At 36.1% G+C, this 23,101-nt stretch overlaps 3 protein-coding genes across 5 annotated transcripts in view; 2 read left to right on the top strand and 1 right to left on the bottom strand.

Moving 5' to 3' along the window:
• Positions 1 to 106: 106 nt before the first annotated feature.
• LOC139969135 (S-crystallin SL11-like) lies at positions 107 to 4,072 on the top strand. The gene is made up of 5 exons (XM_071973959.1): positions 107 to 997; positions 1,458 to 1,550; positions 2,658 to 2,773; positions 3,219 to 3,329; positions 3,848 to 4,072. The coding sequence occupies exons 1-5, from the start codon at positions 829 to 831 to the stop codon at positions 4,016 to 4,018; spliced, it is 660 nt and encodes a 219-aa protein (XP_071830060.1). The 5' UTR covers positions 107 to 828; the 3' UTR covers positions 4,019 to 4,072.
• Positions 4,073 to 5,836: 1,764 nt separating this feature from the next.
• On the top strand, positions 5,837 to 17,270 carry LOC139969131 (methionine aminopeptidase 1-like). The gene is made up of 10 exons (XM_071973951.1): positions 5,837 to 6,026; positions 6,596 to 6,736; positions 8,242 to 8,302; positions 8,905 to 8,996; positions 10,271 to 10,422; positions 11,439 to 11,509; positions 12,681 to 12,812; positions 13,674 to 13,817; positions 15,162 to 15,227; positions 15,876 to 17,270. Exons 1-10 carry the CDS (start codon positions 5,910 to 5,912, stop codon positions 16,073 to 16,075), a joined length of 1,176 nt encoding a protein of 391 aa, XP_071830052.1. The 5' UTR covers positions 5,837 to 5,909; the 3' UTR covers positions 16,076 to 17,270.
• The window catches only part of LOC139969129 (uncharacterized), a 23,447-nt gene continuing 16,723 nt past the window's right edge, over positions 16,378 to 23,101 (bottom strand). For all 3 annotated transcript variants that reach the window (XM_071973949.1, XM_071973947.1, XM_071973948.1), the window contains exons 2-5: positions 22,719 to 23,013; positions 21,717 to 21,923; positions 20,541 to 21,154; positions 16,378 to 19,317 (exon numbers count right to left, since the gene is read on the bottom strand). In XM_071973949.1, coding sequence (XP_071830050.1) covers positions 19,077 to 19,317; positions 20,541 to 21,154; positions 21,717 to 21,923; positions 22,719 to 22,985 — 1,329 coding nt within the window. In that variant the 5' untranslated portion in view covers positions 22,986 to 23,013 and the 3' untranslated portion in view covers positions 16,378 to 19,076. The remainder of the gene's footprint in view (positions 19,318 to 20,540; positions 21,155 to 21,716; positions 21,924 to 22,718; positions 23,014 to 23,101) is intronic.

Below are 23,101 nucleotides of genomic sequence, written 5' to 3'. Positions count from 1 at the left end.
ACGCCTATATTCAGGTTTCGACTTATTGATCAAAAGTGAACTGGAAACAAGTCTGGTATGATGTCAAAAAACCGATCCAAAACTTAAGCCAACCTCCCCCCCCCCCCCCCCCCCCGTTCAGACTTCGAATCCAGTTTTCAATATATTAAGTCTGGGATGTACATGTTTTCATGGTACCATACATATGTAATGGCAGCATATTGCATATAAGCCGTAAAATCTCTGTAGCGTAAGTTAGAACCAGGCGTACCAACTCTAATTATAAAGAACAATAAAAACAAATTGTATCTGACCATCATACATATCACAAGTTTTTCTACGTGGTGATTCGACTAACCATGAAAATACCTTGCAAACGGTTATTGAAATGCAATGAAACGCTTTTCTAACCTTTCTCTAACCTTTTCTTTTTCTAATCTTTTTTCTAACCTGTAGCCTACATTAATTTTCTATTTTACGAGACAAAATTAATTTTTCGTTAAACTATTCTTTTGATTTTGCCAGGAAATTGAAAGGCACTATTATATGTAACATATAATTTAGCAAATACTAATACAATCTGATGTAGGCCTTTTGCCTGACATGTTGGCTTTGGTGCTCAGTAACTAAACTGCAATTCTGGTGTCAAAATATTCAAATATTTTATATAGGCCTAGTCACTTTGTGGTTGATCTTCTATTTTACTATTGATCTAGAGCGAACATATCCAATTGGACTAACTCAATAAACTTGACGCGCAAACCATTATAGTAATTGTTGAGGCTACATGCACCCTTCATTACATGATTCCTGTATAAATTAGATAAGCGACACATTAAATCTCGCAAAATGCATTCTTTGCGGCTCATTTCGAGCTCTTCCACCGGCCCTATCTATAGATTAATCTACTTTAATTTGAAAGGTCGTGCAGAAACCTCCAGAATGATGTTTAAACTTGCAGGAGTTGAATTCGAAGATTTCAGAATTGACCAGAAACGTTGGGCAGAATTTAAACACAGTAGGTATTCTACCTTAGGCTAGGCCTAACTCATAGAAATTGAACTAGGCCTACTTCAATTTCTATGGCCTAACTACAATATATTGGCCTTAGGCCTATTTATTATCAAGAGTGTAGGCCTACATTGGTAAAAGCCTCAGTTAGGCTACCTTTGTTGCCTTTGCCAGTCAACTAGTTACAGAACTTGCAGTCAAATAGTAGCTCATTTGAAACTTCAGTCATTTGATGGCAAACTTCAAGACTAGGCATACCACCAACTTCCAACTGTGTCCTAGTAGTAGAAGTTACTAGTACTAGGTATAATACACCTTCTTATGAAACCAAAAGTCTGTAAGCCTATTTCACATGGTTGTTGGCTCAAGTGTTTCTCCTTAAAATGGACCCATTGTCCCTATTGACTTTATGATTTATTATGATTATTCCTGATTAATTAAAAGCTGTTACTCTTCCTTCCTTGCAGTGGCACCTCAAGGTATCCTTCCTGTTCTAGAGGTCAATGGAAAGAAGCTCCCACAGAGCGGGGCTATCAACAGGTACATAGCAAGAGAACTAGGTGGGTGTAATGAAAGGATATACAGAGATGCAACAGGGATATACAGAGATGTCCAGGGATGCAACAGGGATATGTACACAGATAATTGTAGGGATGTGAAGCATGCAACATGGATACAGAGGGATGTGCAGGGATATGTACACTGGGATTTGTAGAGATATGCTGGGAAACAAGAGGGATACACACTTAAGAATGCAACAGGAACACCACAGTACAACAGTACAACAGAAGGTATGAAAAAACAATCTTCACACAAAATTGTTTAAACATTCATCATAAGAATACTACAATGTCAGACATCAGTGTAATTTGGGAAACTGTTCATTACATACAAACACTGTGTGCTACAAATAAAATATATATGGAATCTTATTATTTGCCAAATTGTATTAATTCAAGGAAAATGCAAGTGATTGATTTTAAGAAGTATATACATTTCAAATCCCCTGCATTTTTAAACAAATGGCTAAAATTGTGAAACTTATGCCAACTAATAGTCAAAGTCAATCATGGGTTTGAAGCTGAATATCTCAGATGGCAGGTTTTTCTGCTTTCTAATGCCCATTGCTAATTCAAGTTGGGGGCACAAAAGGCACCTCCCCCCCCCCCACCTCCATCCATCAGCTTCATCTAATATTTTTATTCTTTTTGCAAAATCTATCACTTTCTGTCTAAAAGAAATGAAACAAAAATACTGTGTTACAAAAGTGTTTTATAGATTATGCATAATACATAGCAGCATTACATGTCTAATATGAACAAAATCTAATATACAAAATAAGGCTCCTTTGCCTGAGACGGTAACTTGATATCATGTAACACCAGCCCCGTCCCTCCCCCCCCTCACTTCCCCACTTGCCCACCAATTGAAATATCCTGGATATGCCTCTGAATGCCTCTGGTTCGATATATATTCCCTTGGCAACAGCTCTGGTTAATCCTCCCTTATCAATAATTTCACTCTCTTTGAGGGATAATCTACTGTGTATTCTGCAAATGTCACCTACTGTATTATTGTTTTGATATCATGACTAATTTGCATATCCATGAATCCATTTAACTAATCCACGTGAGATTGACTGAAATTTCTTCTCTTTTTTATTCCAGGCTTCTATGGATGTAATAACTGGGAAGCTAGCAGGATTGATGCTGTGGTAGAAACAATAGGTGATTGTCTTCATGATCTGGATATCTGGTGGATGATAAGAGATTTGGATGTTAGGGTAAGAATCCATGTATATAGGAAAATTTAGAGATACATGAAAATAAATATTGATATTCCTCACTATTGCCTGGAGATAATATATTCTCAACAAATCAGTATTTTTGATTGGTACAGTATTGTTGTAGATGTTGTGGTTGTTATCAATTACAGTCTCATTTACAAGCAGTTTCAGCAACTTTTGCATATCAGAGGTAGGGATTCAAATTTTCATTCATCAGTAACAAATGCCAAAGTTTCTTTAATTGGTAGATAGATTTCACTACGGGTTTATGAATTACCAAAAATAAAGAAAGAGCTACAAGAATCCAAGTCCAAGCAGACAAAAAAATGCAAAACAGAACCCTTGATGACTTTTTGACTTGTTGAGAAGGTACCATGGGCGATGGTGTATTGTATGAGGCACTTTTGGTGCGACTAAGACCGTTTTTCTTTTTCCATTTTAGAATAAATTGCAAAAACACCATGAGGGGAAATTAATTCCAAAAGCTTTAGCAAGACTGGACCAACTACTGGAAGAAAACAGTGAAGGCAGAGGATTTCTTGTGGGTGACAAGGTACATTTAAAATTGTTTAAAGGTTGGAAAAGATGTGGAATTTGGGAAAGGATGGGACTGGCTTGTATACCACCTCATGGCATGGTTGGTCAAACAACTCAATAGTTTGTTAGTTGACAGACCAGAGGTGGAATAATTGGAAAGAATGTTAATATTTAGCATAAATTTGCACAATTTTTGAGTTGCCTTAGTCTTTCATGCTAATAATGGGGGAAAAAATGTAATTAATTATTAATATAAAGAAGTAACGATAAAATAAATAGGAAGTGTGATGAAGAGGAGAGGAGGGGGTGGAGGTAAGGGATAAGTATGGAGAAAAGGAAGGAAGGGGGGTGGGGCAGAGGGGTGTGAAGTAATTTATTAGCTAAAGATAAAAATAAGGGATTTTATAAGATATTGATGGAATAATTGAGTGAGAAGAAAACAAATGGACTATGTTGTTCAGTGAATTTTATTTTTAACAATGGGTGTCTTGCAGTAAAATTAAACAAAATGCACATTTTCATTTTTTTCATCAGATTTCCTTGGCAGACATTCATGCTATGAATTATATCCACGATTATTTACCTACACTGCATAACATCAAAGCAGAGGACAGTTTTCCAAGACTAGGAGACCATGCTAGAAGAATTGCAGAGGTTTCACAGATCAAAGAATGGATAAAAATAAGACCATTTTCAAAGTTCTGAGGAATCATCCAGTACAACTTTTAGAAATGCCATTTGGACTAGTTGTTCTTGCTGTAATGAGTTGAAACTGTAAATTGGAGAGCCATCCGATATGAATCATAATTTACAAGCCATTCATTAGTGGCTGCTTGGCATCATGAAATAATTGCCTTCCAGCTGAAGTAGATTCCACTTATTCATTAACGTACTCTATATCATTTCATCTGAAATTTTGTGACCACTAACATTTGTTGGTAAAGTCCACTTTTGCCTGGACTGTTTTTCTTGTTATCTTTTATGTACCTACTTTGTTTAACTGTTTAACTCGTATATATATACAAGTGTAAGCAAGTCCTCTAACCTATAAGGAGAAATTTTGTTTACTTGCTACTGTACAATTGCGAAATATCATATTGATATTTTGTCATGTTTTTTCGATCTGCATGTTTCCAACACTGAAAACCTCCCGATAAGAAGCATTGATTAAATAAACACTTTTATTGATTTTGAAGTAAACTACAGTTGTGTGTTTGACTATTTAATCTCTTCTGGAGTCGTTTTGTACTTCTTTTAACGCTACAAAGTTCAGTCAACTAGTCGTTTTGTGGCTACAAATCACGTCTCTGCGTTCATCTCTGCCAATAACATTAAGTATTCATGCCATTTGCCCATAATGAACCACTTTTGGTGAATTTGTAACTTTTTCAACTTGTCACCTCTGGTAACTGCTTTGTGTCTTTTGAAAGCAAAAATGTGGAACTGGCCCATCTTTTGGACAACTTGCAATTATGTTTGATTTTGTTTATGTAATACTTTGGTTTTGTAAAATTAAGAAAATCTTATATACATTTTTCCAAAAGTGATGATGATAAGTTGAGGAAAGGGTCATTTTATACATCGCTATGTTTTTACAGAGAATTTATTACCAAACATGCCATCAGCCAATTGTCAAATGCAATAAAGCTGTCAGCTGTGACATTATGATTAATATATGCATCAGTCTTGTTCTTTCAACCGACTTAATGAAAGGAACATCTCTGACCCCACCGGCAAATGCTCCAGTACCTACTGTACAGTACTGTATTCATATGGAGAGTCTTTCATGGCAGCAGTTTGCCCCAAAATAGGATAGAAAGTCAAATAATGGTAACACTGTTTTAATAGTAATGTTAACGCCAGGTCTCTTATCTCCAAGTCCCCCTTTCTGAGAAATTCTTGATCTGCCACTGAATCCTAGCTGCCCAATTTCAAATGGCAATTTGGCTAGGTACCTTGGCAGTGATAATTTTGAGGACTAAAAAATTCATCAGTTCTATTGCCCAAATCTGCTAGAATGCCAAATAATAGTCACTCATGTTTCACTGTATTTTACCGCCACCAAAATGCATTTACTAACTATAGTTAGACATGTGATTGTTATAGAAGTCATAGCTGGAGGGACAAGTTTGATAACTTTTAAAAATATGCACTTGAAGATTCTTACATATCCATGTTATAATTCTACGATATTCCATATCCACATAAGTTAATGTCAACATCCACTTCAACTTCCTTACCTATTGTATCCAGGTAATTCCCTTAACATCCACTTCAGCATTAACTACCATAAATATCCACATAAATTTAAATGAGCACTATCAAATTTCCACATTAAATTCCTTTAATATTCACTTCATTTTCCCTAAATAACCCCTTGCACTTCCTTAAATATCCACATTAACTTATTTCATTAATTAACTACTATGATATCCTGATCAATCCACTTAAACTTCTCAATCTACACTTTAGACATAATTATCCACATATTACATCTGATGGGATGATTTCGGCGTTCCATAACTAGATAGCCTGTAAGTCACATTCGTTTGTTTTGCAATTCCTGCGTGACCCGTGAAACAGTCCTTTTATAAAAATGTCTTCTTCAGCTATCGCGCGTGTATGTGAAACTGTAAACTGTACGAAAGAAGCAAAGTTACAATGTCCCACCTGCATAAAGTTGGGTATAGAGGGCTCCTTTTTCTGTGAACAGGTAAGTAAAGAGGTAGCATAAGATGATGATATGCATACTGCATAGCCTAAGTATAGCTCCTTATTGCTAAGCCTATCCATGTAGGCCAAGGCTACTGTAGTGTAAAGTGTAACCTTAGTCGACATTTGCTGTTGTTAATGATTAAACTGCTGCGACAGTATATCCTATGTCTACCAAACGAGGCTGGTACTAGTAGCTAGTAAGCTACAGTAATATTTTTTATAAATAGTATTATTAGTAAGGTAACACACCAGACCTTAGTTGCCTATAGAGCCTAAAATCATGCTTCATTTTGAAAATATATACTAAAGTTACTGTAGCAGTGTAGGCAAGGCCTACAAAGGCTACAGTACAGTAGCCATGGCCAAATTAAGACATATTCTGTTATTATTTCTTGTTTGGCTAGTTACCTTAATCCACACTATTATATATATATTATCAATGACAGCGGCCGTACAGTACTGTAGGTAGGTTAAGGCCATTATGGTAGGCCAAGTGTTTGTTACAGTGCAAATTAGATGTTTTACTTTCAGTGTCAGAAATTTATTTTTCATTTTACTTCATAAAAGGATTGCTTCAAAGGCAGTTGGAAGCAACACAAACAGGTTCACAAGAAGGAACGCATGAAAAACATCCTACAGGAACAAAATGAAGCAGCACAGACCTGGCCAGGATACTTCTTCTCGGGACCGTTAAGACCTCATTTAAAGGTGATAAGGGATGCACCGGATCCAAATTTTTGGATCCGGCCGGAACCGGATTTTGCCGGATAGTACATGAAATCCGGCCGGATAAAATCTGGCCGGAACCGGATTTTTTCATTACACAAAAAATCATTAATAAGAAGTAAAAGTATGAAACAAGGAGTAAATGTTAGGTGAGGTATACGCATATTATAAAGAAGGTGAGATTAAGACCCATTTAGTGGGTCAGACCATTCAGAAAATTAAATTCAACATGTTAAACCTAATTTTCCTTACTTTAAACGTTTTTATTAATTTTGGAAATAGTTTATATTGATTTAAGTTAATACCAACACCTTTTTAAGTAATAACTCAGGCCAGATTTTGAAAAAGATTCGGCCAGGTTTTGAAAAATATCCGACCAGAACCGGAATTGAATAATCGGATAGTCCGGCTGGACCGGATATCCGGTTCATCCCTAAAGGTGATCTCCTTAATGTCCATTTCTTCTTCAGTTTAATGATAGAGACAGTCTGATGAGAGACAAGCTTGTATGTCTAGTAATGTTGCTGGAGAAAAAAAGGTTGCATCCCAGGGAGGCAAGTCCCCAAAGAGCTTGGTCCCATAAAAAAATTGCATCCCAATCCAACACCAATTGCGTTTATTGCACGACCTTCTTAACTAGCTAAGTTGTAAAGATGCGATCATATCACTGCCTATACTTTGTGAATGTTCAACAGAATATATAGCGCAGATGGCCCAGTGCCTTACAGGGGTGGCCCACCCCTCTTCTTGCCTGACCTACCCTTTCAACCTATTTTTTACCCCCAGCCCCTGTATACACCCTTGTACTTCCCTACTCGCCAACTCTGTTGTAGTTTCTTGACCTTGCAGTGCAATTCCAATATTTAACCACTTCTTCAAAAATCCCTGTACCACTACAGTTTGCACATCTCTAGCTAAGTTCCACACAGTTCACTACTGCATGTACTGTACGGTACATGGGCTTGTTTGAACTTTGGAGTTTCAACTACGCATACACAAAACGTGATCCAATATTTACCCTGGGCTCTCTGCAGTATTTGCAAACAATTATCTCCACTAAAAAAGTTCAATAGGCCTATGTCACTTATTTTTTACCCAATGTGGATTAAAAAATAATCAAACTCCAATGGCTACTTTTGTGGAAATAGCTGAAAAGTACAAAGAGAATTGTTATTACATGTAATGGTTCTGTCCAAACATACAGTAATGCAGCCTCTGACTGTCTGACATGACAGTGTTTGAGTGTTATCCTTCATTCATTCATTTACTGTACTGATCGCAGGAGAATATCAGTCTAGGTACTCGAATAAACCTTTCTGGGTGAAAAAAGCTCATGAATACGTAGATTTTAAAAAGGAAAAGTCTCAGAAAATTCAGATTTGACGTACTGTACTTATGCTTTCAACCTATTATGGGTCAATGCTGCCCTGTACAGTAGCACAATGTGATATATTAACTGTGCATGTTAAATATTCTGCCTTTCACAGAGTCCAACAAGAACTGTTCCAGAAGGTATTGAGAAACCAGATTATGCCGATCACCCAGAAGGTGAGCTTCAAAATGTTTTTGGTGTTTCCACCTCATACTGTGTACATGCTTTTGTCCTCGGGAGATATCGGTTCCCTTTTATGTGGTGAAAGTATACACTAGTCTTGTAGAGTAATTTGGCATCATACTTTATACGTTTAAAGCTGGTTTTTGACTTTCCATACCGTACTGTAAGTAATCAACAAAGAAAGTGTGACAAGGTCTTAGCCAAGGTGTGGCTTGTGAGAGTTTTGAACAGTATATATGGTAAAGTCACTTCACAGTTAAGGCTCTATGGCACTGACAGTCAGTCAGCAGTTTGAAAAATGACAATTTATATAGTAGGTACTGTAGAGCTGCTAAAAGGACTAGCCTGCCTAATGGAGTTAAAGACAAAAGTTAGCTTGGATGTATCAGTTGACAATTAAAGGCTTTTGCAAAAAATTTAGGAATAAAAAAAGAGCCTGGCCTGTTACAATGCATTTCATGTCTGCTTTAACGTTGCACAGAGGGATCGTAAGTGGATATTTACGTTGAACTTTCAAGTCTCTTATGTAGGGTATATTGTTTGAAGAGTTAGTAGATTTTTGTAACCATCGACTTTCCTGTTTCCCTTCTGACAGGATATCCCGCAAGTGAAATGGACATAAGAGGAAGCACTCAAATCAAAATTCTCAGTAAAGATGAACTTGAGGGTCTCAGGACAGCTTGTAAGGTAAGTTTTTATTTCAGTTAAAAATCTAATCTGTTGTGTTAGATTTACTTGTGATCCGCAACTTCACAGACCAGCGGAGAAAAAAATCGCATTTCCATTTGAGAGGTTGCAGTATCACCATTTCAATGTCCCATCACGATTCACGATTGGACGGGTCTAAATATGACATAACTATTAACATTTTAATTGTGGTATCCTTTGTTTTTTTACAAAGTTTGTATCCTGCAGTGGTGATGGGTTTTGAAAATACTAAATATAGTAACATTAGTCAGAAGTTTTTAATGTGAACTGGTGCTTGCATGGGTACTCCTTGTCACCATATCTTTCACTAGCCTTGAAAGTATGAAAGGAGAAGCAAAGATATATACCGTAGTTGCTACCTCCTTTTGGCACTACCAGGTCACAGATTGACAATCTGATGCCCCTTTTGAATTGCATATCCCCCCAGACAGCAAGAATCAATAGTTGGGAGAATCTAAATGATGATGGCTCGGTCTGCTGCTTTTCGTTTCGTTATGAAGGAGGATACCTTTAGCACTGCATCTCGGTGTACTAATGACAGCATCACCTATTGTCTTAATACAAATATTTCAAAAAATAGCTGGGTGTTTGGCTAAATCACATCCAAACCATGGAATCCTGTTTGCTTCATGTTAACACTTTCTAGAGTATAAAGAGAGGAATTTTTTAAATTTACCCCTCTCTGTCATCTTTAATCTCAAATGTATCATCCTCAACCGTACAAAAGATGATATCCTTCAAAGGTACATCATATTACTTTTTTGGGGACTTCCCATGGGGTGCAGCCACAAACAGGCGCTATATTTACAAGTTACCTCGCAAGTCCTCATTTATACACCTGGGTGAAGAGAGGCAATGGAGATAAAGCGCCTTGCCCAAGGACACTATGCAATGATCTGACCAGGGCTCAAACCTGTAATCCTTGGATCACAAGTCCACTGCCTTAACCACACCACAACGCCCTCACAGTTAATTGACAGCCGATTGGATTCTTTTACAAGAAATCATTGCAACAGCCTTGATTCTGACATTGATTCTCCATAGCAGTCTTGTTGTTTCTAGGTATCAAATTAGATTTGTCAGTATTCCTGATGTCTGATAATCCTGCCTAATTCCTTTTTTTACGGTGTCTAGGTGCACTGACAAATTAAGTGCACTTTATCAATGGAATATGTCATTTTTGGGGTTTTTATGCTGTCTTACGGTATATGATTTGAAGTTCATTTATAGGACCTTTTTTTTACCTCTTTCAGTATGGTAGGGAAGTTTTAGATGTTGCTGCATCAATGATCAAACCAGGCATCACCACGGATGAGATAGATGAAGCCGTCCACCAGGCATGCATAGAGAGGAAATGCTATCCTTCGCCCCTCAACTACAGAGGGTTTCCCAAATCCTGTTGCACGTAAGTGGATGTCGCCTTCATAAAATGACAAACAAGGTTGCAGTCTGTTCGAACATAAAAAAATCATTCTAAAAGCCTGGCGAACTATTGTTCAGATGGTAAGACTTCCCAAGACATTCATAAGCATTTATGAATTTTAAAAATAGCATGTGCTGCCTATGATGTTGTGTAAATTTAATTCCAACACAATATATGAATTCTCTATGCTTCAACCAGATCTTGGCACCATTACTTGGAATTTGCTTGGCCATACCTGACAGTACACATAATAGCAAAGACTGTTGCTCTAGAAAAGCTGTGTATTCAAAAGTGGCAGGGTGGGCAGTTTTTGTGATCTTGAGATTCAGTGACAACCTTTGTCTTTAAACAATAAAGAATGACTTTAGCCAGACAGTGTTGATGTTGGTATTTCAGAATGCCTTAAAATTATAAAGTTAACCATTAAAATATAGGCTAATGTCTGGAGTGCTCCTTTAATGCTAAAAAGATAGTGAGATCACCTCCTCTGTCTGGACTTGTTGTTATTTGTTTAATAAAATTGTCCAAAATTTATTAACAAGTGCAACAAAAGTTTTCTGTTAAACTCGATATAAACAAGAATTCAAACTTGATATACACAAGAATAATGTACCGATGGCTGACATCCAAGTGATCCAACAACAGTTCTCCTAAACAATATTTAATTCATGATGAACAAATTAAACTGAAAATAGCTGAACCAGTGGATTTGTGTGCTAGACTAAATCCAGCCACTTTTATCAATAAGCCATTGCAGTTTTATTAAAAAGGGTCATTTCTGCACAAATAGAAAATTTGTAAAGAAATATATGCTGGATTTATAGTGCCTGGTTTTGAAGTTTCTTCAACACTTTTGAAAGTCAAAATCATTATAAGTTCAATCATCCCTTAAAAGCGTCTTCTTCTTTTTCCTTTGTTTTGTTGTGTAAATTATGTTAATTTCCATAATTTAATTTGTTATTTTTGTTAATTTGTATATCATCTATTAATGTTCACAGGTCAGTCAATGAAGTCATATGTCACGGTATACCAGACAAGAGGAAACTAGTAGAAGGAGACATCGTTAACGGTAGGAATAACCTTGAGACCCACACAATCATTGACATACTGTCCACACCGAGTCATATGTATGTATACTCATGTAACATTGTACTATTGATTGACCGGTATAACATATAGCTTATACTAATATTGTGATGTTATCAGCACGTCGTCATATAGGCATATTTCTGATGCATGTCAACAGTTTCCTAGCGTAGACTCGCTCACTATCATAGTATATGTATATATATATATATATATATTTGTTCAGCAAGAAAGGTAATATAATGAAAGTACTATTAAGCCGACAACAGGAATGTTCCCACAGCGATTATAATGCAGCTGTGTTCATATAGAATTGCACACAGGACTAAATATTTGAATAGTTCATCACTATAAACTAAAGCATGTAGTTATGAAGGCTTGTTTCTACAGTAAGTAGTCTGTCTAAAGATGTTTCTTCCAATGATTTTTGACTGCGCAATCATACGTAGTCACTGTGAATCTAAACTCTCTATAAAGCTTTTATCATACCGCCCTATCATATGGGTAATTATGGACAAATCAATGGGACTTAATTTTGTAGCACATTCGCATCACGATGCCCCTCACATGTTCATATATCAGCCTACTATCATATCACCCTATCATATGTGTAAATATGGACAAATCAGTGGGACTTAATTTTGTAGCACATTTTCATCACGATGCCCCAGTCAATTTCATGTATTATCAGCCTACTATCAGCACTATCATATCACCCTATCATATGGGTAATTATGGACAAATCATTGGGACTTAAACTGAATTTTGTCACACATTTTCATCACGAGGCCCATCATGTTCATATAGTAGAACCAATGACGATAGATCTCGCAGCTGATGTAATAGGCAGCTCTCTCACTCTTGTTCCTCGGCAAATAAAGCACCAACCACTCTAGTCGCAACCACCAACCACTCTAGTCGCAACCACCTCACTCTCTCTCTCCCTAACAGTGCTAGTTTGATAATTATTCAGTTATGTACCATTTTCATCTTTGTGGAAAGGAACAGCTTACTTCTTGTTTGGTGAAGTCGTTGAGTAGATTTTCTTTTCAAACATCGAGTCTTATTTTGGTCAGTATATATCTAGTGTACTTTCATACGTTCAATGCCGAATTAAAGCTTCATTTTTCTGTTTTTTTTTTCAATTTTACCAGTCGACATAACTGTATACTACAATGGTTACCATGGTGATCTTAATGAGACCTTCTTTGTGGGTAAAGTGGACGACAAGAGTAAAGAGCTGGTTCAGGCGACTTACGAATGTTTGAAGGAAGCCATCAACATGGGTAAGAAGTTAGTTTGGGAATCCCATTTGATATGTTCATTCATTTCATTGCCATGATTAAGCACTTTTTGTGAAGATGGTTCACTGGCTGGTCAAAGCTTGAAATATAAAAACATGACAGGTTTTTACAGAGAAAGTAATTCTGTCTAAGATGAGCCTATAGTACAGTACTTAAGGTGGTTTGAGTAACTCTCTGTTTTAGAGTATGTGGGCTTTCAGTCGTTTGACTATGAGTATTATTTTAGTCAACCTTTGTCAGAATTTTTAGCCGACAATCATTACTCAAAGCTTTATGTTTTTTGAAAGATGGTAAAACAATTTACAATCAAGCTGCATGAGGTAAAAAATGTTGTTTTGCATAAAAAATATTGAAACCAGGGGTAGAAACTAGTTGATAACATGCATTGGTACAAACAGCACACTGTGTCGTAGTTTGAAATGCAGTTTAACAATGTTCATTCCATCAGAAGCAGATTCCAATGAAATCAAGGAATTAAGTTGGGTGCAATACATGATCAGGGATATGGGTGGTGATAATAAGAATGAAGTGGGGGAGGGGAGGTGAGCATAGAAGGTGTGGGCAAACTGACATTAAAGAAAAGAAGTGTGTCTGGCGAAAGCAACTAGCCATTTTGAGACAGTCACTGCACTTTCTTGTTTTGGTTAGTACCGTGGTCCCTAACAAAGTAATTGCTACATCCGTATAGAGTTTCTGCGGAAGAAGAGGACTGCAATGTTCCCCCCCTCCCCCCACCCCCTCAAAATATTTCTGCCATAGTAGTTACTGTGGCTACAAAGACTTCCATGTTAAGTTTGATTTATAAATTGTATTAAACACACTTCTAACTGCCCTTTTTTTCAGTCAAACCAGGTGTACGGTACAGAGAGGTGGGTAATGCGATTCAGAAGCACGTCCAGGCACATGGTTTCTCCGTGGTCCGGACATACTGCGGCCATGGCATTCACAGACTCTTCCACACTACTCCTAGTATTCCGCACTATTCAAGTAAGTTTCAAACTCTACCTTAGAGTCATGAAAATATGACTATGCATTCTACTTTAAATCCCTATTCTGATGATGGCCTAAGTTGTCTCTTATGGGATCGAAGGGTTCGTCTTTGTCGTAGGACGTTTTGATGATGAGATGAGTGACTAGCAGGATAAATGTTGACAAAGTATGAACCTTGCACTTAATAGTTTGAATCAGACTTTATTTGTTTGGACAGTAGTTATATTATGTTAAGTAGATATATTTAATATTTTATATAAAATGTTATATGATGTTAAGTAGCTATATATAATATGTTATATAATGTTATGTAGCTATATATAATGTTATATCATATGTTAAATAATTTAAGTAGCTATATATATTTTGTTTGTGTTCTAACCCATCTGTGCAAGTCTGTGTTGTTGTGGCTAATAGAAGCTGGGCTTTATAAATGTTATCTATCTATCTATATATAATATGTGATATAATGTTAAGTAGCTATATAATGTGATATATAATGTTAAGTAGCTATATGTTATATGACGTTAAGTAGGTATATATAATATGTTATATAATGTTAATTAGCTATATATTATATGTTTTATAATGTTAAGTAGCTATATATAATGTTATATGTAATGTAACGTAGCTATATATAATATGTTATATAATTTTAAGTAGCTATATGTAATATGTTATATAATGTTAAGTAGTTATATATTATATGTTATATAGTATGTTATATAATGTTTATTAGCTATATACAATATGTTATATAATGTTAATCTTAAGTAGCTATATATGTGTTATATAATATGTTACTTACTGTTAAGTAGCTCTATAATGACAGGCTGTCCTCCTGCTGGTTCTACATATTATTTGTAATGATGTCGGACCAGTTGTGTCATAAGCTCAGCAGCAGTCTTATAGAGACAGATTTTAATTTAAAGATTCGACATAAAGTGAGGGTTTTATAGAACCGTTTTACTCTTAACCTGTACAACCTGCATGCCCGTTCAACAGAAAACAAAAACAGGCAACAGTTGTTTTAATATCAATTTAGTCATTTCAAGACAAAACTAAATTCAGATAATTGATTGCAGTAGTGGTGATTCCAGAACCCTGTCAATATTTTATTTGCAATCAAGTTTTTTCGGTTCATGCTTTTTACTTTTCTGAAATTCATGGTGAAGGAAATACTTCAAAAAAGTGACATTTATGTGAAAAGAGATTGCCTTGGTTGGTCAAAGTAAGTCTCAGTCAGGTACTTGAGATTAAAAGAAATGTAGCATTTGCGTTTACCACGGTAGTGTTTCGTACTTTGTTCCATGACGGCTTTTATTCTATTACTTCTTTCAGAAAATAAAGCAATAGGAGTTATGAAAGCCGGCCATGCGTTTACGATAGAACCAATGATTAACATGGGTGAGTGGACTTTGATCTAGTTTCAGTGGTAATTGGTGTAAGTTTATCTACCCTTGTAAGATGAACTTTGCACTTTGATAGATGTTACTGCAGTAGTAGCAGGTGGTATAATCAAGTTTACCAAGTGAAATACAAGAACCTTGTCGGATTAACGATTTACAGTTGGAGGTCAAAGCTTTTTCTCGAGAGGTTTTAAACGTAGCTGGTACTAAAATTATGTTGAAGTTATTTATTTAGTGACATCGAAATTAACAAATGCTTCCGGAATGCTTGGTTTGAATTCCCTGAAAAGACCACTGCAACCAAATAATCATTGTGGTGGGGGGATCATTGTGTATTCTCCTTGTTGAACCAAGCGAGCACATAGGAAGTGAACTTCAATACTCAGCTTCCAAAAATCCTCTCGCTGCTGCAACAACTTGTATCAATATTCATACCTTCTTCAGAAGGATAATTGTCTTCACGTTTTCTTCTTAGCATAAAAAATCACACACGCGCAAGGTATAACAATCTGAGGGTTGCAATTGGGGTTGTAACGTCATGCTGCATGTATGCTATTGTGATACAGAAAAAAAATTTATCTATGATTATTATGATACCAGTCAATCGTTAGAATTGAAAGAAGATATCCCTTCCCTCGAAACACAGGTAAATGGCAAGATAATCTCTGGCCCGACGATTGGACGGCCGTCACCATAGACGGGAAACGTTCCGCACAGTTTGAGCACACTATAGTCGTAACCGAGACCGGCTGTGAAATTCTTACCGCACGTAGAGACAAAGATGGCAGACCACACTTCTTAGACCAGCTGCAGAAACTAGAAGGAAAAGGAGGGCAGCAGGCATGATCTTACAACGAGGAAGACTCGTTCCGTCCCTTTGTGCCAGATCGTGAGAGATTTTTCCGATGGGAGGTCTCGATGACGCAACCATGGCAACATTTAGTAAACAGTATCGAAGAAACTGTCTTCTTCACGCATGTATGACAAGGCATTCTTATTGAGTCGAACGATGGATCGATCGTTAGGAACATCAAAGAAGATGTGCTCTTCATAGGAGTGGACAAGAGAACTGAACACAAAGCTGTTATGAGAATTGTAAACACCCGGCCGTGCACCCTAAGCAACAAAAACAATAACCCACAAAGCTGTTACGAAAATTTGCAATGCCTGGACGTGCACCTTGAGCCAAAAAAACCTACTTGTAAAGCTGTTCAAATATTGTAAATGCCTGGACGTGCACCCTGAGCAAAAAACAAAAACAAACCACAAAGCTGTTCTAAAGCTTGTAAATGCCTGGCCCTACACCCTAAGTAAAAAAAAATAAAAATAAATACAGTATTTGACTTCATATCCAGAGGGATATAAATTTGCATCCTCCCATTACTTCTTTTCATGTTTTTCCTACATATTTGTAATCCTTGATCAATTGTGATTAAAATATTTTGCAAATTTGTATTCCAGAATTGTGAAACAGCTGATTTTGGATATACAGTATGATCCAAGTACTGTAAACAAGATGAATGTCAGACTATTTTTGAAAACATTTCTTCATTTGCATGAATCATCAGTTGAAAATATTGAATGGTAAGGTCAACTAAAATGAAAGAATAGGTAAAGACCAATCTGGTACTTCCTGCTTGCATGATTTAGACTCAGGATATGTCATCTTCAAGCTCCATCAGGCTTCTACATTTGATTAATGATTCTCATAAACTGTGAAAGAATCATTTGTTGTGATTTGAAATTTACGCAATAGGTATTAGGATGCTAGGCATTTCTCACCAAAGTTTGGCAGTCTTATCAAAAAATGAAAAATTTGAATAAAGTTATGTATTGGGTAAATGGTGCTCCTTTATTAACTTTATAATTTTGACGTTCAAATAAGCCAACATTTTACATCAATTCTTGCAGCAGAATCAATTCCATTTGAAACATCTTTGGTGATACTTTTAATCAAAGTGTACCTGCATGGACTTATTAATTAAATAATAACTTAATCAATGGACGAATATTGAAAAATAAAAAAATATTGTACCTCTCAGCTGATGTGTTTATCACATTTTTTGTTTTCTACCGTCATTATCAACCAGTAGAAAATAGGAGTTCCCCTTACCCCCTCCCCAGACTGATTAAAGTAGGGAATGAACCTTTATGAAATTTGTCCAATTCTTCCACCATGAAATAGAAAAAATCTCTTGATTGGACATTACTCCACGACCGAATGGAAATGGGGATATAAGGGAGCATGCACCCTCCCTTGGGGTATGCCACTGAACCAACAATAAATGAAATGAGAAATTGTTTTGGCATTTAAAATTTTATTAGAATACACCTTGATATGGTCTACTAGTAGATGTTACACGCTGTTGTTACTAAATAAACCCTAAGTAGACATACATTCTAGGTAAAGGTAAACAGATATAATTTTTAGAAATATTGTTGTCAATAGTGTATATGTATTCATTTTAAGCAGACTGATTCATTTCAAGGGAATTATTTCTTTAATGCTCTTTGATGCTGTTGCCTATATACTTTCAACATAACCATTTTGCACTGGTTCTGAGAAACATGGTTCTGAGAAACGTGGGTCTGAAATTGCTTCTTCAGTGTCAGTTTGTATGATGAGAATTTGCTACATCTACAGTACACCATCTATATATACAAGGTAAAGCACCTTTAAGGTTATAGAGAGCCATTTTATGAATTAAGTAATGGTCACATAACAGTGGTTAAAGTCTCAATACCTGTTTGCTGAAGAATTTCAGAAAACAAACTTCCTGAGCAGATTCAATGTTACTTATTCTAAATGTAATGTAATGTAAATAAAATCTTATATAGCGCACTACGCACAATGCATCTGTGCGCTTTACAGACAATCTAGAAAATATAATGCCATAAAACATTAAATAGAAAAAACAGTAAATAAATACATACCATCTACAGAAATATACAGGAATATGAGATAAAAAAACTATTAAAAGTACTGGTGAAGCGATAAAACAGATTGACTACAAAATCTACAATTTGAATGCTAAAAAGTGATAATTCCAATTGAAGTTAGAACCTAAAAACCAACACGACAGAACAATATAACTGCACTCTGACCATGTGGGTTAAATGGAGAAAAGCTGGACATCGCAATCGAAGGGAAATTTATTTTCTGTCGTCCTCATGGCTCAAACGATTTACTGCAAAATCACTGCGACTGCCCATATCAGCATGCTCATTACACAAATGTAACCTATACATATACTCGTATCGTCCACTTTTTGTATACCCAATTCCACCGAGGAATCGTTTGAAAACACCTGTTATTCATTGCAATGGAAGGAAATATCACAATTTTGCAAGCTATGTCGGTAAGACCAAAAGAAAGATACTATCCAAGAGACCTACCTAAACATAGGCTAGCCTCAAAAGAGAAAGTAAGATAGGCCTAATGGTCGTAAAAAAAACAGAGATTTGAATGTCGCATGATATGTTGGGTGAGGCTTTCAAATTTTGAATGAAGTTCGTAGAATCTACGGACTCATTAAAAAATCTGGCAAATTTTATTCAGCTCAAAATGTTTAACGACAGATAACTCAATAAAAATAATGAATATTAATATGATAATTGCATAGAATGGTGTTATTTTTACTGAGCTATTAGGGCAGTAAGCTGTAAAGGACGAAAGTTTAAATTTGGAAAACACACACTGCGAGACCTTAATGAATTGTTTAAACAATTGTTCCTGTCTTTTTCTGGTCATTGTTTATTCTTACCTTCAAGGCTAAAAAAAATCAAATAATAAATATAAGTTCAATAACAATATATATACTTTATATTCTCCTATTACTAAGATTACTCAAGTATTGCCATCCTTTAAGAAAGACATTGCTCCTTCCATCACCATACTCATCATTTCACTGTACCATTTTCGATCTGGTTCCATCATACCCACGGCCAGGTCTAAATGACCACCCTCGGGAAGCAGTTTGAAGGTGACAGGTACTCCTACTCCTGACAATGTTTCCGCAAATTTGGAAGCAGATGAAAAGGGTGCCATAGTGTCCTTCATACCATGGATTAGCATGTGTGGTGGGATTCTAGGGTAAAAACCAAGCAAAGATGTCAGACAATTCAGAAATCTTGATTCCTGAACAGCTTGGAGTGTTGAAATTGCAAAGGACCATGCAGAAAATGCTAATTTTTAAGTGGATACAATCTGTTGCACTGTGATGACCTCACAAAACAGCAGTAGAATTATATCAAGTTTCAATGTTATCATTGGATATATGTGATGTTTGATAAAGATATCGATTGTAATTCAAATTCCTTCAATTTTATTGCCATCAATTTGCTGACTATTAAAGTACGTCACAAACTCTTTTTCAGAATTACAAGATTTATAGATATGTTCAATGACAGTTTGCCAAGTGACAGACAAATTGATAAATACTTCTCACTTGACTCAGATCAGTTACTGGTCTTGTAACATTGAACATTGTATGATAATCAACTCTTGTCTTCTGTACTATCAAAATTAGACCTTACGAAAAAGATTTTAGACCCTACCTCAAAAAAGAAAATATGATAATTGTCTGGATTCTCAAATAGCTTCATTTTACGGGCTTGTATTTTCAATGATTAATCTTAAAGATATTGCAGAGGTTGTGTCTATATCCAGAAATTGGCCAAAAAATTCCAAATGCAAGCATGAGCAATATTTTCTCAAAAAAATTGTCTGCCCATTAATTTCGAATTAATTTGAAGCTGAAATTAGTTGGATATAAGTACTTTTGTGACCATTTTTCTGTGCATTTAAATACTTCAAATATTATTGGCATGTTATGATATGAACTTAAAAGGCATTGAAGACTCGCCCAAACCGCGTGCGGCCATCTGAAAAAGTTAACTTTCCGTTGCTTACTAGTGACGTTTTGTTCGTGTCGCTACAAAATGAAACATGATACCTTGTTATCTTTAGCTGGACCTGAGATGTCCATCGCTGTATCATTTGCACACTGTGCTGTGGGTATTGACCGCAGCTATATGTACTGACTGTACACTAGTGTTTAATTACCGACGGTAGCAAGATGTGTGTGTATTTCCTGGGATCGATGGTGGTGTCTAACACTTCTGTTACACCTCATTCAAAACTAAGTCAGATTACCGGCATTAGATGTTTCTTTTTGCGCGAGTCTTCACACCCTTTAATGGGTTGAGAAAAAACACCTTCACAGGATGTCTACGTACCTAACATATTGAACTTAAAAAGCAAATGTTACCAAATAAGATTTATTAAAATGCAAAATCAAATTGAACAAACCTTTTGATCTGACTGTCATTTAGACTCGGAACGATAGAAACTGGTGAATATTTCTCAAAGTTCTGCAATCCCTCCGCCGCTCTCCACATCAGTGAGATGTCTTCCATTCCTCTCGTTGACTCGTGATGGTAATAATCCATGAGGTGGTACACACCACTTATTCCAATGACACCCTTGACATACAGAACTAAGTCAACCATCGTCTCGGCAGGATTTTCCTCTCGCTCGGAGTTAGGGACTAGGTGTTCTTCCGTTTCTCGAGCATGATGCCCCGTGTTACTCGTGCACTTTTCTCCCTCACATTCTTCAGAGTCAACGTTTCCTTTCGGATCAGTGACAATATTTTCCTCTCCTGATTTGTGATATCTGATCTGGTCTTGTTCTGTATCTTGATCGTTACCGTCACTATTCTTCAAGAATACAGGTTCTTGTTGTGGTGAATTACAGTCTTTAGCAGCAAGATGGATCGCTGCTAAGGCACTAAGATGGGCCCCAGCAGAATGTCCCATGAGAATTACTTTACTAGTATCGCCAGAAAAGTGTGAGGTATTGCTTAACTTCCGAAACTCAAGAAGTGCATCAGAAATATCGGTTACCATATCTTGCATAGTTCCCTGAAAAAAAAAGAAAAAAAAGCAAGTGTATTTATAGGTACATATTTAAACTGTAGTGCAGTAGTTCAGAAATCACAGACAACATCAAACCAAAACAGACATTTACAGTATATACTACTGATACTACAGTTGAAAAAAAGCATTAACAAAAATCAAGTGAATTTAAATACTAATTAAAATTGTAGTGCAATAATTACATATACTCAGATTAATGCACAGACAATATCAAACCAAAACAGACATTTACAGTTACTGATACTACAGTTGAAAAAAAGCAACAACAAAAATCATGAAGTGAATTTAAATTCAAATTAAAACGGTAGTGCAATAATTACATATGCTCAGAATGCACAGACAATATCAAACCATAACAGACATTTACAGTAACTGATACTACAGTTGAAAAAAAAAACATTAACAAAAATCAAGTGAATTTAATACAAATTAAAACTGTACTGCAATAATTACATGTACTCAGAATGCACAGACAATATCAAACCAAAACAGACATTTACAGTTACTGATACTGCAGTTAAAATTTAAAAAAAAAAAATCCAATTACCTTGGGATATATACGATAATCTGGAATTACTACAGTGGATGTTAGGTTGTTAGCTAGTTCTTGACCTAACTTTGCATATATCTCCTTAGAACCCGATCCCCAACCACCGCCATGGATGAAAAACACTACAGGCATCTGCTGTGGGTGATCTTTGCTCTTAGGAAGCCAGATATCCATTGTCAAGCCATTCTCTCCAAATGGAATATTCTACAGGAAAATAACAGAAGAATAATATTATATTACATGGGTAATACATGGGTAAATAGATGTGAATGAGAGAAATAAATAATTAATTCTAATTCCACATCTTATGAAAGCCAACATAGCAACTCTTCATTGCATTAAAATTTGTTGAAAGATGTAATTTGTTCCATTCAACTCAGCTGCGCCTTTTACAACCTTTTAATTTGAGTTTTGTGACTATGTGACATTTCTCAAGTTTAAACTTTGTACAGTATAAAATGTAGCAATATATATATATATACAGTAAATATATTTCATGTTGTTTGGTTAAGTCCTATTTAAAATCTGAATCTGTTAAAGGGTGTGAAGACTCGCGCAAAAAAAACGTCTAATGCCGGTAATTTGACCTAGTTCCGAAGAGGTGTAACAGAAGTGTTTAACACCACCTTCGATCCCAGAAAATACACACACGGCTTGCTACCGTTGGTAATTAGACACTAGTGTACAGTCAGTACATACAGCTGCGGTCCATACCCACAGCACAGTTTACAAACGATACAACGATGGACATGTCAGGTCCAGCTAAAGATAACAATTAAGGTATCACGTTTCATTACTGTCTGCATTTTGTAGCGACACGAACAAAACGTTACTTGCAAGCAACAGAAAGTTAACTTTTACAGATGGCCGCACAGGGTTTGGGGCAAGTCTTCAATGCCTTTAAGGGTCAGCATTCATTAAAATTAAATTACAACACTCTTCCTTTTGTCTTCTTTAATAAATATTACATTTTGCCTGTAAAACTCATCTTATTCTCACCTTTAAAGAAGGGTCAGCATTATCATGAAGCCATTTTGCCCGGATAAAGAGGGGGACCCATTTCAACATGGAACACTGATCCCACAGGGTGTAGTTTAGACTCAGAACTCTTGACGGTCTTAACTGCTTGCAAAATCTACTCTGATCTGGGTCACTTTGTGGCCAACCATGTAAGGAGTTGATTAAAATTGCTACACCATACAGCACACCAATTGCCACTAAAACAACTTTACCAACTGCTACACCTGTACTCTTCAAACCGGTCATTTTTCTTACATCGCGCACTTCATCAAATCTGAAATGATAAGTAAGAAATTTTGGATAAAAATTGAGGATCTTGATGCTCAGCATTAATCATATGGTACATATTTAATACAAGAGTG

This window comes from Apostichopus japonicus, chromosome 6 (genome assembly GCF_037975245.1).
Source record: "Apostichopus japonicus isolate 1M-3 chromosome 6, ASM3797524v1, whole genome shotgun sequence".
Classification (NCBI taxonomy): Eukaryota; Metazoa; Echinodermata; class Holothuroidea; order Aspidochirotida; family Stichopodidae; genus Apostichopus; species Apostichopus japonicus.
This window is presented reverse-complemented; position numbering and strand designations above follow the sequence as displayed.

Excerpts from the sequence above, each read along its gene's own strand:
- LOC139969131 (XM_071973951.1), top strand. The coding sequence starts at position 5,910 with ATGTCTTCTTCAGCTATCGCGCGTGTATGTGAAACTGTAAACTGTACG. Across the intron at positions 6,737-8,241 it reads CGTTAAGACCTCATTTAAAG|AGTCCAACAAGAACTGTTCC; the intron begins GTGATAAGGGAT and ends TGCCTTTCACAG. Across the intron at positions 8,997-10,270 it reads GTCTCAGGACAGCTTGTAAG|TATGGTAGGGAAGTTTTAGA; the intron begins GTAAGTTTTTAT and ends TACCTCTTTCAG.
- LOC139969135 (XM_071973959.1), top strand. The coding sequence starts at position 829 with ATGCATTCTTTGCGGCTCATTTCGAGCTCTTCCACCGGCCCTATCTAT. Across the intron at positions 1,551-2,657 it reads GTACATAGCAAGAGAACTAG|GCTTCTATGGATGTAATAAC; the intron begins GTGGGTGTAATG and ends TTTTTATTCCAG. Across the intron at positions 2,774-3,218 it reads TAAGAGATTTGGATGTTAGG|AATAAATTGCAAAAACACCA; the intron begins GTAAGAATCCAT and ends TTTCCATTTTAG.